This window comes from Mesocricetus auratus, unplaced genomic scaffold, assembly GCF_017639785.1.
Source record: "Mesocricetus auratus isolate SY011 unplaced genomic scaffold, BCM_Maur_2.0 Super-Scaffold_100013, whole genome shotgun sequence".
In the NCBI taxonomy this organism is placed as follows: domain Eukaryota; kingdom Metazoa; phylum Chordata; class Mammalia; order Rodentia; family Cricetidae; genus Mesocricetus; species Mesocricetus auratus.
In genome coordinates this window covers 29,776,850-29,795,649 of record NW_024429196.1, presented here as the reverse complement: position 1 = coordinate 29,795,649, position 18,800 = coordinate 29,776,850, and the positions used below count along the sequence as shown (strand labels likewise).

Genomic DNA, 18,800 nt, shown 5'->3' with positions numbered 1-18,800 from the left:
ATTTGCCAGCACTGGGACAGAAGGACATAACTAGATTTCACTGATGATCTGCAGACATCCCTGAGAACACAGGTATTGTTTTTGGCAGTTGAGCATATATACCATATGAATAATAGTGCCTTGCTTTGGGGTCATCACTTTCAATGTATCTAATGCTAAGAAACATCCAGTGGTCAACAGCTTTCTATCCATTTTCCTGACCTGCAGCACAAGTTCTAGTGAATAGAGACTGCCTTTGGGAGATTCAGGAAAGGAGTTAGAATAAGCCCCTAATTTTCACCGGCTACTTTCTCTCTCATTTCCCCTCAAGCTTCCAGAAATGTGTTGTGAGGGCCACTGGGCTAGGGCGGGACTCCACATATCCTAGCAACCGCTACCCGTGCTCTGATTGGCTGTCCGCTGGGCCGCCGCCATTTTCAAATCCCCGGATGATGGCGGTAGCAGCTCTCTGCCAGAAGGCAGCTTAGTGGCTTACAGAAGCCGGCGGGCACTGTGCCCGCCACGATCGGTCTCCCGGGCACTGGGCCACCGCCCCACCCCCTACCCCCGGACATGGAGCCAGAGCCGGCGGCTCAGAAGCAGCCCCGGCCGCGGAGGAGAAGCCGCAGGGCTTCCGTACTCAGCGAGGACCGAGCCGCAGGGCCTCCGGCCGACACCCCCGGGCCAGCGGCGGACGGGAGGTGAGTGTGGCCGGAGGTGGCTGGGGAGAGCCGGGAAGTGGGTGGATGGGGAGCACCAGGAACGGATCCAGGGACTCAGGAAGAGGGTGGACGGCCGGGAGAGCCGGGAGCTCACCGCGGACTGGGAGTGGAGCAGGGGAGGTGGGGGAAGAAATGCGGGAACCCACGGGAGGAAAGTGTGCTGGCCAGGCCGAAGGCACCCAGGGCCAGCTTTAAGCTGAGGCCCCACACAGCGACTGCTCGGCCCTGCTGAGAAGGGGCGGACTCATTGGACTTGTTGACAGTCTCCTTTAACCCTTCCTGGGGATCCATACTTTTCCTGCACGGGAGCTGTTCTCTACGGGGATCTAGCTGTGGACTGCAGGTGCTTAGACCCAAACTGACATGGAACCTGCGGTGATGGGGAGTAATTGTCACCTGAGCAGGCACCAGCCCTTAAAGCCTAAAAGCGGCTGTTGAAGTGAATTTTTCTTTCAGACCAGAGTAGGCCAGGCTCCCGGAACGAAGAGATAAGAGAAAGACACTGTCTCTGTTTTGGTTTTTTTTTTTCGATTATTAGCACATTTCATATTTTTTGTTGTTGTCTTCATTTCTGTACGTCTGGAAAAAGTGGACACTAGATTGATATCAGAAATCTGTGTCTGGAAGAGAGGCCGTGGAAATCACAATGTTGTTATCAAATAGGAAGTTGAAATGACATTTGTCTGTACTGTCCTATAATTCTTTTGACATGTGAAATATGAAAAATTGTTTTGGAGTGCTGTATATAATGGTTCCCATCATAATGCTGAACTCTGCTGAAGCCACAGGTCATCTGACTTTGATTTCTGTGTCGTGCAGTATTTGAGAATGTCTACTTCACATAAGGCGTTGTGAACTTCAGTGCAAAGAGCGCTGCATAAATCTTGCTGTCAGTTTTTATCTGTAAAAGAAACAATCCTGTATCTGCTCCGTCTTTTCAGAAGTCCCTGTCCCACTTGACATGATTTTAGGTTGTTGTTGGTTTTGGTTGTGTTTCTGAGTCAGGTTCTCACTATGTAACTTGGTCATTCCAGAACTATGTAGAGAAGCTGGCCAGAAACTCACACTGTACTTCTGACCAGAGCTGTTCTCTACTGAAACTAGCAGACTGCAGGTCTCCAGACCAAACCTCATGGGACCAGTAGTTTGGAGAGGAGTTGTCACCTGAGCACTAAACCTTTCTGCCTAAAACTGGTCTTTCTTCTTTGGCCTCCCCAGTGCTAGGGTTACAGTATGTGCCACCACACCCAGATCACTTGATACAGCTTTAAACTAATCTTATATAATTTATTGTCCAGCCATGCGGTTTTGAGTAATAAGCAGACATCTTACTTTGATTAACAAGGCATGAGTAAACCCAGTGTACTAAGTAACTGTAAAAAGCTTTCTTTTGGTGCTGAGTTTTGTTAGTTTGAAGTTTAAGGTAATATTTACCTGAGTTCTTGCCTTCTGAAACTTCCTCTTGTCCTGCATTTAAGCAGTAAAGGAAGTCATCCATGAGACTGAGAATTAGGAAAATCAGGAAAGACCAGTTAAGAGAAGGGGAGGTGGGGGTGGGGTGGGGAGTCCAAAAGATGGATGGAGCAGTTCTACACACAGTAATACTATTGCACCCCCCCCCAACATCAGACGCTTGTAGATAATGGGGACTGTGGTAAACAAACAGCTGGAGCTCTTGCGCTTAGAAGCTGAAATTCTCTTGGGAAGGGTGGGTCTCATCATGAAGTAAAGGAAAGCCTGGTGAGGGGCATAGAGATCATTACTATTTTTAAGAGATCACAGGGAGACTCTCTTGATGATAATGCAGTTGGAGAGAAGGGAGGGATGGAGATGTGGGAATTTGGAAGAAACGTTTCTAAGCGTAGAGGTTCAGCGAGTGCTTCTCTGGGAAGAAGACTCCTGCTGGGTATCTTCAGGGAACTTCAAGGCAGGTGAGGATGGTGAAATAAAGCCAAGTGGGGAATAGTGGGAATGGTGACAGGTGATCTTGTAGTATAGTACTTGGTGGACATTCATTGTAAGAACTTCAAACGCAGGCCAGTGAGATGGCTCAGCTGGTCATGTGCTGACAAGGCTGACCCAAGTTTGATCCTCAGGACCCACACAATGGTCTGCACACACATTCATGCACACATGTACACATACATACATACATGTTAAAATTTTTGAAAGAATTTCAAATTTGATTTAGTGAATTAGGAAATTAGAGGAAATACTATAGACACACTTGCTCGTGTATTATGATATATGTTGGTAGTGGCATTACATACAGGTATTTGTACTCAACACTATATTAGAGGATGTTTACCTAATTGTATTTCTAAATGTTAAATTTGTTGAGTGTATTAAATTTGTTTACACATTTTTTCAACCTTCATTCACTTGTTTGAGGCCAAGTCTCACCAGACTGACCTGGGATTCAGTTTTGTTGCCAAGGATAAGCTTGAACTAACTGCTGATCTTCCTGCCTATACCTCAGGAGTGCTGGGGTTGCAGATGCGTACCACCATGATTAGATACTTTCAGCCCTTTCAAATAAGAATTTATCAGACTTTAACCCCATCTTACTTTGAATATTGAGCTGAGGATAAGTTAGAAAAAAATGTGTGCTTTATTCAGAAAAATAAATGACTGCCACATACCAAGTATATAGAGATAGAAAGTAATCTAGTAGGTACGAATAATTAAGTTAAATAATGATTGGTAAGAGCGTCTAGTGATTCAGAATGGCATAGATGCAAATAAAAAGGATACTCCATCCTGCCTAGAGAAGACAGGAAATCACTCCCTGCTATAATCCCTAAGTCCAGGAGGATTGTTGGTTTGAGGTGCATAATGAATGAATAGCTACGTAAGACTGGAGATCTGGAGATATAGCCCAGTAAGCAGAGTGCTTGTCTGGCATATTTAAGGCCCTGGGTTTTACCTATAGCACCTCATAGTATTGGGCATGCTGGCACATGCTTGTAATCCCAGCACCCTGGAAGTAGAGGTAGGATGATCAGAGGTTCAGGGTCATCTTAGATGAAGCTTTGCCACACTAAACAGATTAGTAAGTAAGCAGGTAGATTAATAACTTCACTCATATAAAAAGGCCCTGAAGCAAATGGGCATGGTGAATGCTAGGTCAGTGTACTCAATTACTGTAGCAGTGGGACCTAAAAGAGGAAGTAATGAGAAATTACACTCAGGCAAATGACTCATTGTAAAAAGTCCAGTATGTCATGATAGACGAGGGGAAATACTGGAAGACTTTAAACAAACCAATGATACAATCATGTGTATATTTTTTAAACCCCTGTCTTTCATTAAAAATGTAATAATAATAACATTTGGGGTTCATGGCACTCTAAATCTTATAGAAACCTGTTTCCTTAAAAAGATTATAAACAAAATATTTCAGATTTATGGTCCCTCAAGCCTAATTTTTACATCAGATTTAAAAACAAAAACAACCTTTAGCAACCTAAATGGAAAATGATGAGCATTTTAATCTGATGGTTTGTGCTGGTTGGAGAATGAGTATACAATGTGTGGTACATTTTTAAGAAGTGTCATGAATAATCAAAGGGACACAACATGGGAAGAAACTTATGCAAGAATAAGTAGATACACTGAGGAAGATAAGCAAAGAGAAAGCAAGGCTGAGGAGAAAAACGAGCCAAGGCTCCCAAGGACAGGGAAGGATAAAACACAATGTTCCAGTGGGGATGCGGAGCACTAGACATGATTCAGCTGTATTTGTTGCTCTGGCAGAAAGAAGATCAGGTTTTGATTCCCACTCTGGTGTGACAGCTCACAACACTAACTCCTGTTCCAGGGTTCTGATACTCTATTCTGACCTCCATAGGCCCTGCTCACATATGATGCACTTACACACACAGGCAGGCAAAACACTCGTTTATGCTTCATTTCTGCTAAAACTAGTGTAGCACAATGGAACTTTACTGTGCTCAGGGGTACATCATAGGAAAAGAAGAGTGTTGGAGGCCCAGTGAATGTCATGCTGGAGTTAAAGAGTTCACAGCATAATGAACCATACTGGCACCTTAATGTGTTAGTTTATCTTAGGCCGTAAGTGCTTTAATTACTTTGATATATAAAAGAGTATTGTGTATATTTGGATAGCGTTACTAGTGCTCTGCAGCACTACATTCCAGTCTTTGCCCCTTTGGAAATGAGTTGTCCAATGTATTTTCTAGAAAAACCACATAAGATCTTAATGCTTCATGGAACTGAATTTTTTCCCACAAGACTTTAAGATAGTGATTACATTTTTAGTCTAATTCTTATTAAAAAGGGAAAATAAAAGAGTATGCCTTTCCAAAAATTTTGCAAGTTGGTACCGTCACATGTGTGTTCTGGCACAGTTTAATTTTTCATAATATTTAAAATAAATAGAAACCTGTTATTGGAATGGGGGAGGGAGTTACTACTGTAAACTGATTGTCAATAGTGTTTAAAAGAATCTTAACCATCAGACTGAATGTATTTTCCATTAGGGTTTTTGTTTCCAACTGTCAGCCATCAAATTCTATGGTTAGTTAATAGTCGTTATGTAATTAATTATAGCCTTGATTTTACAATTCTTTGTCATATATTTTCCAGTTTGCTTCTATTGCTGTGATAAACAGCATGACCAAAAGCAACTTGGGGAGGAACGGGTTTTTTTTCTGGCTTACAGCTTGTTGTCCATTGTCCAGGGCTATGGGGCAGGAATTCAGGGCAGGAGCCTGGAGGCAAGAGCTGATGCAAAGACCATGGAGGAGCATGGCTTGGCTTGTACTCCAGGCTTGTGTTCAGCTGCCATGCTTATACCATCTAGGACCACCTGCCCAGCAGTATCACTACCCACAGTGAACTGGGCCCTCCCACATCTTATTAATCAAGAAAATGCTCCCACAGACTTGCTACAGGCCAATCTGATGGGGGCATTTTCTCACTTGAGGTTCCTTTTTCTAGATGTGCCAGCCAAGTTGACAGTGTACAAAGAGTAAGGCACTTTGGAGCACTCATCCCTGAATGAGGTGTAGTTAATCAAATCCCTCCCTTGGGATTCTGTGTAGAAGAGACAAAGATTATAGGAGCCAGAGTTGGTGGATGACTCCAAGGAAATAGCATATTCCAACACAACAGAACTGACATACATCTGAACTCACAGAGACTGAAAGCATGCAGCAGGTTTAAACCAGACAAAATCCCAGCTGTGAAAACGGGTTGTGGACACAAAGTCTCACCCAGAACCAAGAAGCTATTTGCAGTTGATACCTGCTGGGAAAGGGAAATTGGTTTTTTTCCAGTGGAGTGTTACTGATATATCAGCCACACCCCAGAGTGAGCCCCATGCCTAAGTGTCCTGGTCACTGTTCTGTTGCCGTGAGGAGACAGCTTGATGGGGAGCATGGTGGCATACAGGCAGACACAGTGCTGGAGAAGTGTCTTAAGAGTTTTGTACCCAGATCTGCAAACAGAGAGACAGACTTTTGAAACCTCAGAGCCAATCCTCAGTGACACAATTCCTCCAACAAGTCCACACCTCGTAATCCCAATACTTCCGAAGAGTTCCACCGTGACTAACCATTCAGTATATAAGCCTAGAGGGGCCATTCTCATTCAAACCACACGCTGCACAAGTTTGTTTGGATATTCTTTGCCTTTTTTAAACTCTGTTTCAATTTTTGTTTTTGTTTCTTTCCTGTTTATTTTTTGTGAGAGAAATCATGAAGTTGGCTTGGTAGGAAGGTGGGAAGAATCTGGGAGGAGTTGGGTAGGGGAAAGAATATGATCAAAGTATATTCTATGAAAAAATATTTTGTTTTTATTGGTTTGTTTTGTATATGTAAGGTATGTATGTGTTTCTTCCATCTTGTGGGTCCTGGATATCAACCATAGAGTGGCAAATTTGATGACAGGTGCTATCTTAACAACCAGTTTTACTGTTCTTTGGTGAGGCCTTTCTGATAGTCATGGTATTTATTGTCCTTGCTAAAATACAAACTTCTGTTTTATATTTAACTTACAAAAGTAAGTTAAAACCCTTGTATTTTATTTCAGCTTGAAAATTTTGCCATCTGTAATGTTATGGTAATAATGTATGGTAAAGAAAGATTGTGCATGAGTGTCAAGGTAAAAGTCAGATTTAAAAAAGGATCCATGACTTGGCCAAGAAGCTAAATAATAACTTCTTAACAATTGGTCTAAAATAGCTAGGACTTTATTAGTAACTTGTCTCCTTTAAATTTTTTGTCCTGCTTTTTTAAAATAAAATTTGTGAGTATATTTCTTGCATTATATGCACTATATGTGTGTCTGGTGCCCATGAAAGCCAAAAGAGGGCATCAGATCCCAGGAGTTAGAGTTAGTTATAGGTGGTTGTAAGTCATCATTTGGGTGCTGGGAACCCAAGTCCTCTACAAGAGCCGCAGCAAGTACTCCTAACCGTGTGCCATCTCTTCAACCCAATGCTTACATCTTAGAATCAACCAGGAAAGGCCAAAGGCATATCTTCTCTCCAGTCACAGTAGGTTACCACTCCATGTCCTCCTCTTCTGCTTAACCTACCAATAGCCTCCACATGACAGCTCCATCTGGGTTATACTTGAGCCCTCCCTCCCGCATTTTGTCCCATTATAAAGGTCACACTCCTCTTACTTATTTGAGCCTCTACCAAAGAGCAGGTGATAACAACTTAACTTCCTTGCTTCCACAAGCTCAGGACTGATTTTGCTCTCCTCATTTGACTGTATTTATCCACACAAGAGAGAAAAATCTTTGTTCCATGTTCTATATGTCTTAAGTGATAGATAGTATATTGGGTATCACCTGTGCTGTGTTTTGTGAGGGTTTTTTTTCATATTTTAAATAAAGCAGGCCTGTGTTTTAGAAAGGTGAGGGCAGATTCTGTAACAGGACTCTCTTGCTTTAACTGTAATTGTTAAAAATCAAAAGAGATTTGCATTAATGGAAGTAACATGAGTTTGGTTTTATTGTGTTAATTTTTTATTTACTTAAAAATATTGGGCATGACTTTTGAATTGTACTAAATGTAGTTATGAGTGTAGTTGCTATTTATTGTTATTAATAAAAATAATTATTAAAGCTGTTGTTTTACATTAATAGGTTTTGTATTCTTGAGTTGTGTGTATACTCCCAAGATGCACTCTGGTTTGGAGAGTTTGTTTTGTAATAGTCTCTCCACTAATTTGATATAGACTCTCTTCAGTGTAAGGATTCTGGGGACAGCATCTGCCCTGTTATGCTTGTGTACTGTCCAGAACAGCTCTATCTGGCTGTTGATGTTGGATCACTATTTTAACTAATTTTGAGACTGCAAACTGGAGGGCTTTTTTACCTGTCGAGCACTTTACTGTATTGAACTCTACTTATCTGACTCTTCTGTCAGTAGGTGCTCCCTTCGGAGAGGCAGCTCCTTCACATTTTTAACACCTGGCCCCCACTGGGACTTCACTTTGGTGAGTAGATACCTGGGCTTTCAAAACATTGGGATCCGTTCCTGGGTTGTCTTTCATTCTTCTGTACAACTCATTTGTGCTACAGAATATCTCATGAATCAGAGCTTCTAAAGCCATATTTGGCAACCTGCTTTAGTCTTTTATTGCCAAAAGCTGAAAGTTTTATTTCAAGTAAATAAAGCATTTTTCAAAGCACTTGTATGAATTCACCTTTAACGCTGAACCTTTCTGTTTGTTGAGTGGTATAAGGCAAGGCATTATTTTATGTACAATCTTTGACAACTTTTAATACTATGTTTAAAAATATATACATGCTTGACTTAGATTACATATATATGTGTATGTACACACACACACATATATGGAGAGAGAGAGAAGGATTATCTGCTGTTGGTTTCCTCAAGAAAGAGGAACCACCTCGCCATTTTTAGGGCAAGGATTTTTTTTTTAAAGATTTATTTTTATTTTATGTTTATGGGTTTTTGCCTCATGTATGTATGTATGTCTGTGTACCATGTGCATACATTGTCTGTTGAAGCCAGTATTCCCTGGGACTGGAGTTACATTGTGTCCTGGAAAAGCAACCAGTGCTCTTAACCCCTGAGCCATCTCTCCAGACCTAGGACAAGACTTTACATGAGCATTTAATTTTCTATGATATGATGAAGAAAATCGGTTCTCTTTATACTTAAAACTTACCACATCAGCCAGGCGGTAGTGGCGCACACCTTTAATCCCAGCACTCAGGAGGCAGAGGCAGGTGGATCTCTGTGAGTTCGAGGCTGGGCTGGTCTGACAGCCTCCAAAACAATACAGAGAAACCCTGTCTCGTAAAAACAAAAAACAAAAAACCAAAACAAACAAACAAAAAAAACACATCATAATACATATACAAATAAATCATGATTTTTTATGCTTATTTAAGGAAAATGGAAAAAAGATTCATTTTCTGATTTTCTGAGTGTTACTGGTATGTTTGGATGTTCAGATGGAGTCAACAAGACATGATTAGTCTGTATCCTAGTCTTCTGTATCTTATACTTATTTCTTTTGGGCTTTCCTATACTTTTTTAGTCATTACATGTATCATTTATGTTAGTATTCAGACAACTGTACTGGCCTGTCCTCGGGGTTCTGACAGGATATGCCCTCAGCTGCAGCCACTAAGAGCACCACCTGTGCATATTCACTATGCTCCCTTTTATAAGGGTCCTGCCCACCTTCCATCCTTCTCTCCTTCCCTCCCCCACTCCCTCTCTCCTCTCTCCTCTCTCATGCTGTTCCTGTCTCTGGAGGCTGGTGTCCCTCTTTCCTTTCCCCTTTTTATGATCCCTTTCCCTAATAAAAAAAAAAATCCCTCTATTTGAACCCTGCTACATGGCATCTTTCTCTCACTGCTTTTCTTGAATTACAACAATTTATCCAATGATCATAGAAAGTGTCATGATTAGCACAATGTGCACACTTTTTTGAAACACTTTTATTGAGGAAGTAGGATCAAATGTAATAGAAGTCCATTAAAATATGTGTGTAACATTTATGGGGAAGTCTGGAAAGCATTGAAGAACATGGAAGACCTGGGTGAGAATAGAGATGCTCTATCTTCATTTGGGAGAAGACTGTAATAAAAAAGTCAATTCTTGGAACTGGAGAGATGGCTCAGAGGTTATGAGCACTGGCTGCTCTTCCAGAGGTCCTGAGTTCAATTCCCAGTAACCACATGGTGACTCACAACCATCTGTAACAAGATCTGGTACCCTCTTCTGGTGTGCAGGCAGAACATTGTATACTTAATAATAAATAAAATCTTAAAAAAAAAGTCAGTTCTCTTCGAATTACTCCATATCTTGTGAAGTTTTAAAAGAGATCTGATTAGGGTTTAACTAACCCTGATTCTACAATTCCCATGGAAGGAGACCCAGAACATAAGTGTACAGATTAGGGTGCGTGTAACTGCTATTAGTTAAGGCACAGTGTGATACAGACACACATTTGGTAAGTAGACGACGACACAAAACCAAGAATCCAGAAAATGATACACTATGTTGGTCACCGTTTCTTCACTGTAATAAATACCTGAAAAGAGGAAAACATTATTTTGACAAATTCCAAGGTTTCAGCCAGTTGTTGGCAACTCCCTTGTTTCTGGGTCATGCTGAGCAGAGAAACCTGTAAGAGCAAATCTCAACTCGTGGTGGGCAGGAAACAGAGAAAGACAGACAGGAGGGGACCAGACATCATCTGTCTTTCCAGGGCCTACTCCCAGTGACCCGTTTTCTCCAGCCAGGCTCCTTCTCCTATAGTTCTGTACTCCCAGTTGCCTTTTTTTTTTTTTCTATCTCTGGATTAATCTGGAGATAAGAGCCTCCTGATGCAGTGGTTTCCCCAGAAGTCCCTCCTTCGAACACTGCTTGTGCCAGGACCAAGCCTTCAATTCATGAGTATGCAGAGAGCACTTCATATCCACACCATACTGCCCATGCATGTTTGAGAACGTATTCTGTCTACTGGTATGATAAATGAATGAGGTTCTTGACAAACAATGTTAGGGTAGGAAGAGGCAGCTGATTATATGACCACATGCTGCAGATAAAAATAAATAAAGCCTGAAGGTATTTGAAAGGAGCAACAGTACAATGTCTCAAGTCCTGATAAGCTTTCTCTGTTCCTGTGGGCACTGTATTTGCAGCACAAATGGTCACGAGTGCTCTTACCCTAACATTCTTCCTTTGCTTCATAGTTGTCCCTCCCTTCCCCATGTAGGCTTGTCCATCTGTATAGCCTCTTCTAACCTGGGTCAGCAACTTCACATGTATTCTTCTAGACTTTGTTTCTATTGCTTGCCTATTAATATACAGGTTCCCAAACAGGTAGAAATATTTAGGACTTGGGGTTAGCTGGCATCGCAAAGTCATGATCACATCATTTATACTTCCCTGTATTTTTTTAACATGACCTTTGAATTAATGAGGATTTCTTAAAAGCTGTCACTTTGGTTTTGAGGGTTTTTTCCCAGTTATGGTTTATAGTGTTCATTCATTTCTTATATCATTTTATCAGTGCCTTTTAAGCTCAGTTGGGAATGATGTGTTGCAGTTTTGTTTGCTTGAACATTTCTTTCTGGTATGCCTTCATTTCCTAGTAGTGTGGTATTCTGCTCCTTTATCCCCCCGAAGTAATTTTGTATGGCAGAGGAATTGGTTTTAATTTTTAAATTGTATTTATTCATTTTGTTTTATGTGTGTTTTGTTTGCATGTTCGTATATGCATCATATTCCTGTTTGGTGACCATGAAGGTCAGAAGAGGGTATTGGATCCCATGGAACTGGAGTTATTGGTGGTTGTAAAGTATCGTGTGGGTGCTGGGAATCAAACCGGGGTCCCCTGCAAGAGCCACAAGTACTCTTATCAGCTGAGCCATCTTTCCAGGGATGGTTCTTATAGGATTTGAACTTGAGGGCTTTTTCCACTTAAATTAATTGTTTGTTTCTTTCCCTTTTTTTGGCAGACACACACACACAACTTAAATAGCTTTTCTAACTTCACAGACTTCCTCTCATTTTCATGGTAGCTTGCTTCTTCCCTGCTTCTGCTTTCTGGCTCTCTTATCTCCCCTGAATCTATCCAGATGTTTTCTTTTCTCTTTTAACTACTCTGCTCAATTCTATTTGGAATCCAAGCCTTTTCTTCTCATGGGACCAAGAACCGAAGAAAGCCTTAGATGGTTAGTAGGCATTTGTAAGAGGTAGTCTGAGTCGCAAGAAATGTGTTATTTTGAGATATAGGATGATAAAATGCTACTTAATGGTGTTTATTCATAATGGACTAAGAAGTGCAAATGATAGATATGTACACATTATACTACCACTGGCACCAAACAGAGCTGAATGATCACTAAGATCATTCCAGGACATAGCTGTCCCTCTTCCATTTGATAAATCCTACTTCGGGCAATATATCTGAGTTTGGGCTATGAGAAAAGGACCCCCCTCCCAAAAAAGACTCCCCTCCCGCCTTGATAAACAAGCAGTAAGTTCCTTTGAAAAAGCAAACAACATAAAACCTGATGTGTTTCTGTATAAAACATTTTCCTGTGACAGCACAGATGGCTCATAAATTACATGAGTTCTAGTCTGGAAATGTCACGTAAGTTAGGTTTTGAGTACTGTAGAATCAATTCAGCAAGAGAGCACTGAGTCAGAGGGTACTGTTTAGGCAATGCATATTCTCCCTAATCAAAATAATTTTCTTCTTGTTGAAGTGATTTCTTTTATTTGTTGTGCGTGCCCGCCATCCAGTGTGGAGCTGGAGTTACAGGTGATTGTGAGCTCTGACATAGGTGCTGAGACGGAGCTCCTGTCCAGTGAAAGAGCAGCCAGCATTCTTAACTGCTCCTCCTAGTGATTTTTTTCTACTTGTGTGGAATCTTTGTTTAATGCAGTAACATTTAGCTGTACATATGAATCAAATCTTTTTTCCTTACAGAAAAGAAAGCGGAGAGAGAAAGATGATGATGTTGTAAGCCTTAGCAGCCTCGATCTGAAGGTAAGCACTGCTGCCGTGTTAAAGAAAAACACTTTAATTGTACAAATACACAATGAGTGTTGGGTTTGGGAGGGGAAAGGGCATTCATTACAATTCTGAACAGTATTGACTACAGATACCCTCTGTGGTCTTTGAATGAGAATGCTCCCACAGGGTCGTTTATTTCATTCTTAATCCCCCGCTGATGAACACTTTGAAAGGCTTAAACTAAGGTGTGGCCTTGTTGGAGAAGGCATGTCACTGGACACACCAGGCCCAGTCACACACACACACACACACACACACACACACACACACACACGCTGGTCAGGTTGGAAAGCTTTCAGCTGCCTCTCAGCACCAGGCCTGCCTTCTTACCGCCATGTTGCTCACCATGATGATGACTGTAAGCAAGCACCAGTTAAATGCTTCTTTCAGAAGAGTTGCCTGGGTCATGGTGTCTTCTCACAGCAATAGAACCCTAAGACACCCTCTTTTTGTGGCTCTTCTTGGTTATGAATGAGAGGAATACCATTCTCAAAGCAGCAGTAATCAGTGAGTGAGTAGTGAAGAGCCAGGCCATGCAAACAAAGGAGGTAGCAGCGGGGCTAGTCATAAGAAGAGCACCAAGCCCCTCCCAAAAGAACAAGCAAGCAGTCTGTGCACCAGCCCATTCGGATGTGCAAGACTCATTATAGTTGAAACTTCTGTGGGAAACTTCCCAAATGTTAAATATTGGTAAGTTGGGTTTTGTTTTTGTTTTTTTCCTTTAAAACAAAAACTAAGCCAATCTATAAGTTAGAGGTACCCCATGGACTTCAAATGTGCAGTCTCTGGTAAACTGGAACTCGGTATCAACACTGTATGAAGTACTTGGGTGCTCTTTTAATGTAAAACTGTTCTTAGGTCCAAAGCCTATATCCTTAGAATAAACCAGTTTCTGTCAGTCAGTAAATGTTAGGGTGTGGGTAGAGAATGAGGATGGGTGACATGGACCTGCCTGTGGGAGTGAGGGTTACTTTTCTTTTTGTGTGTCTAAATGATTTTTTTTTTAATTGCCAGAATAGAAACCCACTGGGTTAGAACATGGCATTTCAAATTTATCTCTCTAGAAAAACACATTAAAAATGGTATTCTGCCAGTATCTCCCTGCATTTTATTTTACTAAATGTATAAATTTGTATTATTTGATACCGTCCTGCTGGGATCTGTATTACTTTATTTACCTTTATATTCAGCAACCAAGCCACATGGCCTGATGTGTAGTCAGTGATCAGAAAAAAGCTGACGGATGAATGTATGAAATAAAGGTCAGATGAATGAAATAAACCATGCTCTTAAGTAGATAGTATGATCATTGGGTTATGTGTTTTGATTTTGGATATCTTGTATTAAGAATTTAATATTGATGGTAGTTGAGTTTTCATGTTGGAAATTGTCTATTTTGTTCTATAACTGTGATTGTTGTATGCTTCAATTAAAATACTGTGTGTGTGTGTTACTAAAGAGCCTTACTCATCTATATGATATGTAAAGGGGTACATACTTTGTTTTGGAGTTTTTTGTTTGTTTGTTTTGTTTTCTAACCTTTTTTTATTTAAATTAGAAACAAGCTTGCTTCACATGTCAATCCCAGCTCCCTCTCACTCCCCTCCTCCCCCACCCCCAACCCCCAATCCCCCAGCTCCCCACCCAATCCCAACTCCACTCTCCAGGGAAGGTGAGACCCTTCATAGGGTATCTCCAAAGTCTGTCATATCATCCTGGGGCAGGGGCTAGGCCCTCCCCCCATGTATCCAGGCTGAGAGAGCATCCCTCCATGTGGAATGGGCTCCCAAAGTCCATTTGGATGCCAGGGATAAATACTGATCTATTGCCCAAGGCCCCAAAGAATGCTGAGATCTCCTCACTGACACCCACATTCAGGGGGTCTGGATCAGTCCCATGCTAGCCTCTCAGCTATCAATCTGGGGTCCATGAGCTCCCCCCTTGTTCGGGTCAGCTGTTTCTGTGGGTTTCTTGACCCCTTTGTTCATCACTCCTCCCTCTCTGTAACTGGTTTCCAGGAGTTCATTTCAATGTTTAGCCGTGGGTGTCTGCCTCTGCTTCCATCAGACACTGGGTAGAGACTCTAGGATGGCATACAAGGTAGTCATCCGTCACATTATTGGGGAAGGGCATTTAAGGTAACCTCTCCATTATTGGTTAGATTGCCAATTGGTGTCACCCTTGTAGATCTCTGGAAATCTCACTAGTGCCATATCTCTCCTCAAACTTATATTGGCTCCCTCTATTATGGTATCTCTACCCTGCTGTCCTCTATTTTTCCCCAATTCAACCTTCTTGCTCCCCCATGTCCTCCTCTCTCCTCCTCTTTGACCCCTTTCTTTCTCCCAGTTCCCTCTCCCATCCCCCCATTCTCCCATTCCTGACCCTTTCCCCTTCTCTGGGGTACCATTCATATCTCTCTTAGGGTCCTCCCTGTTCCCCAAACTCTGGTGGAGGGATTGTAGGGTGGCATTCCCCTGTTTCATGTCTAAAATCCATATATGAGAGAGTACATACCATGTTTGTCTTTTTGTGACTGTGTTACCTCACATAGGATGTTTTTTTCTAGTGTCATCCATTTGCCTGCAAATTTCAGGATTCCATTGTTTTTGTCCTCTGAGTAGTACTCCATTGTGTAAATGTACCACATTTTCTATATCCACTCTTCAGTTGAGGGGCATCTAGGTTGCTTCCAGGTTCTGGCTATTACAAATAGTGCTGCTATGAACATAGTGGAACAGACATCCTTGTTGTATGAATGTGCATCTTTTGGGTATATGCCTAAGAGTGGAATTGCTGGATCTTGTGGTAGACTGATTCTCATTTTCCTGAGGAATCACCATACTGATTTTCAAAGTGGGTGTACAAGTTTGCACTCCCACCAGCAATGAAAGAGTATTCCCCTCTCTCCACATCTTCTCCAGCATAAACTGCCATTGGTGTTTTTGTTTTTAGCCATTCTGACAGGAGTGAGATGGTATCTCAGAGTTGTTTTGATTTCCATTTCCCTGATAGCTAAGGGTGGCGAGTACTTTCTCAAGTGTCTCTTCAGCCGTTTTTAGACTCCTCTATTGAGAATTCTCTATTTAGTTCTGTACCCCACTTTTTAATTGGATCCTTTGGTGTTTTGGACACTTGCTTCTTGGATTATTTGTAAATTTTGAAGATCAGCCCTCTGTCATATGTGAGGTTAGTGAATATCTTTTCCCATTCTGTGGATTGCCTTTTTGTCTTGTTGACTGTGTCCTTTGCCTTACAGAAGCTTCTCAGTTTCAAGAGGTCCCATTTATTAATTGTCGATCTCACTATCTGTGCTACTGGTGTTATGTTCAGGAAGCAGGCTCCTGTACCAATTTGTTCAAGGGTACCTTCTCTTCTAAGAGGCTCAGTGTGGCTGGATTTATATTGAAGTCTTTGATCCATTTGGACTTAAGTTTTGTGCACGACAATAGACATGGATCTATCTGCAGTCTTCTACATGCCAATATCAAGTTATGCCAGCACCATTTGTTGAAGATACTGTCTTTTTTCCATTGTATAATTTTAGCTTCCTTGTCAAAAATCAAGTGCTCGTAGGTGTGTGGGTTTATATCAGGGTTTTCAATTCGATTCTATTGATCTAACTGTCTATTGTGCCAATACCAAGCTGTTTTCAGGACTATAGCTCTATAATAGAGCTTGAAGTCAAGGATGGTGATGCCTCCAGAAGTTCCTTTATGGTACAGGGTTGTTTGTTTTGGCTATCCTGGGTCTTTTGTTTCTCCATATAAAGCTGAGTATTGTTCTTTCAAGGTCTGTGAAGAATTGTGCCTGTATTTTGATGGGAATTGCGTTGAATCTGTAGATTGCTTTTAGCGAGATTGCCATTTTTACTATGTTGATCCTACCTATCCAAGAGCATGGGAGGTCTTTCCATTTTCTGGTATCTTCTTTAATTTCTTTCTTTAAAGACTCAAAGTTCTTGCTATAAAGGTCTTTCACTTGTTTGATTAGCGTTATCCCCAGATATTTTATGTTCTTTGGGGCTGTTGTAAAGGGTGATGTTTCTCTGATTTTTTACTCAGCCCACTGATTTTTTTAATTAATCTTGCATCCTGCCACTTTGCTGAAGGTGTTTATCAGCTGTAGGAGTTTCCTGGTAGAGTTTTTCAGGTCACTTATGTAAACTATCATATCATCTGCAAATAGTGAAAGTTGGACTTCTTCCTTTCCAATTTTTATCCCCTTGATCTCCTTTTGTTGTCTTATTGCTCTAGCTAGAACTTCAGTACAGTCTTGAAGAGGTCTGGAGAGAATGGACAGCCTTGTCTTGTTCCTGATTTTAGCAGAATTGAGTTAAGTTTCTCTCCATTTATGTTAGCTGTTGGTTTACTGTATATTCCTTTTATTATGTTCAGGTATGTTCATGTTATCCCTGATCTCTCCAGAACCTTTATCATGAAGGGGTGTTAGATTTTGTCAAAGGCTTTTTCAGCATGGAGTGGGATGATCATAGGATTTTTCTTTTGCAGTTTATTTATATGGTGAATTACATTGATAGATTTCATATGTTGAACCATCCCTACATCCCTGGGATGAAGCCTACTTGATCATGGTGGATGATTTTTCTGATGTGTTCTTGGATTCGATTTGCTAGTATTTTATTGAGGATTTTTGTATCAATGTTCATGAGGGATATTAGTCTGTAGTTCTTTCTCTTTCTTAGTTGTGTCTTTGTGTGGCTTGGGTACCAAGTTAATTGTAGCATCGTAAAAAGAGTTTGGCAACGAACCTCCTGCTTCTATTGTGTGGAACACTTTGAGGAGTATTGGAATTAACTCTTCTTTGAATTTCTGGTAGAATTCTGCCTGAAGCCATCTGGGCCTGGGCTTTTTTTGGTTGGGAGACTTTTGATGACTGCTTTTATTTCCTTAGGTGTTATAGGTCTGTTTAGATTGCTTATCGGTTCTTGATTTAATTTTGATAAGTGATATCTATTCAGAAAATTGTCCATTTCCTTTAAATTTTCAAATTTTGTAGAGTACAGGTTTTCAAAATATGACCTGAGGATTCTCTGGATTTCCTCAATGTCTTTTGTTATGTCCTGCTTTTCATTCCTGATTTTGTTAATTAGCATGCTCTCTCTCTCTCTCTCTGCCATTTGGTTAGTTTGGATAAAAGTTTGTCTATCTTGTTGATTTTCTCAATGAACCAACTCTTTCTTACATTAATTCTTTGTATTGTTTTCTTTGTTTCTACTTTATTGATTTCAGCCCTCAATTTGATTATTTCCTGGCGTATACTCCTCCTGGGTGAGTGTGCTTCCTTTTGTTCTAGAGCTTTCAGTTGTGCTGTTAATTCTCTAGTATGACTATTCTCCAGTTTCTTCATATGAGCACTTAGTGCTATGAACTTTACTCTTAGCACTGCTTTCAAAATGTTCCACAAGTTTGGGTATGTTGTGTCTTCATTCTCATTGAATTCTAGGAAATCTTTAATTTCTTTATTTCTTCCTTGACCCAGGAATGGTGCAATTGTGCCCTTTTCAATTTCCGTGAGTTTGTAGACTTTCTGCAATTTATGTTGTTGTTGAATTCTAACTTTAAAGCATGGTGATCTGATATGATACCCAGGGTTATTAAAAAAAATTTTTTGTGGCTGTTGAGGTTTGCTATGTGGTCCATTTTAGAGAAGATCTCATGTGGCACTGAGAAGAAGGTATATTCTTTTGTGTTTGGATGGAATGTTCTGTAGATGTCTGTTAATCCCAATTGGGTCATAATTTCTGTTAGTTCCTTTGCTTCTTTGTTAAGTTTGTGTCTGGTGGTCCTTTCTAGTGGTGAGAGTGGGGTGTTAAAGTTTCCCACTATAACTGTGTGAGGTCATATGTGTGATTTGAGTTTTAGTAATGTTTCTTTTACGATCATGGGTGCCCTTGTATTTGGGGCATAGATGTTCAGAATTGAGACTTCATCCTGATGGATTTTTCCTGTGATAAATATGAAATGACCTCCTGAATCTCTTTTGATTGATTTTAGTTTGAAGTCTAATTTGTTTTTATACTAGGATAGCTACA

At 40.9% G+C, this 18,800-nt stretch overlaps 1 protein-coding gene across 2 annotated transcripts in view; it reads left to right on the top strand.

Moving 5' to 3' along the window:
* Window positions 1-465: 465 nt before the first annotated feature.
* Net1 (neuroepithelial cell transforming 1) overlaps window positions 466-18,800 on the top strand; it is a 41,018-nt gene continuing 22,683 nt past the window's right edge. The window contains exons 1-3 of one of the 2 annotated variants that reach the window (XM_040755550.1): window positions 466-680; window positions 8,104-8,173; window positions 12,659-12,718. In XM_040755550.1, the coding sequence (XP_040611484.1) occupies window positions 553-680; window positions 8,104-8,173; window positions 12,659-12,718 (258 nt within the window). In that variant the 5' untranslated portion in view covers window positions 466-552. The remainder of the gene's footprint in view (window positions 681-8,103; window positions 8,174-12,658; window positions 12,719-18,800) is intronic. The other variant, XM_040755551.1, reaches the window with a different exon arrangement.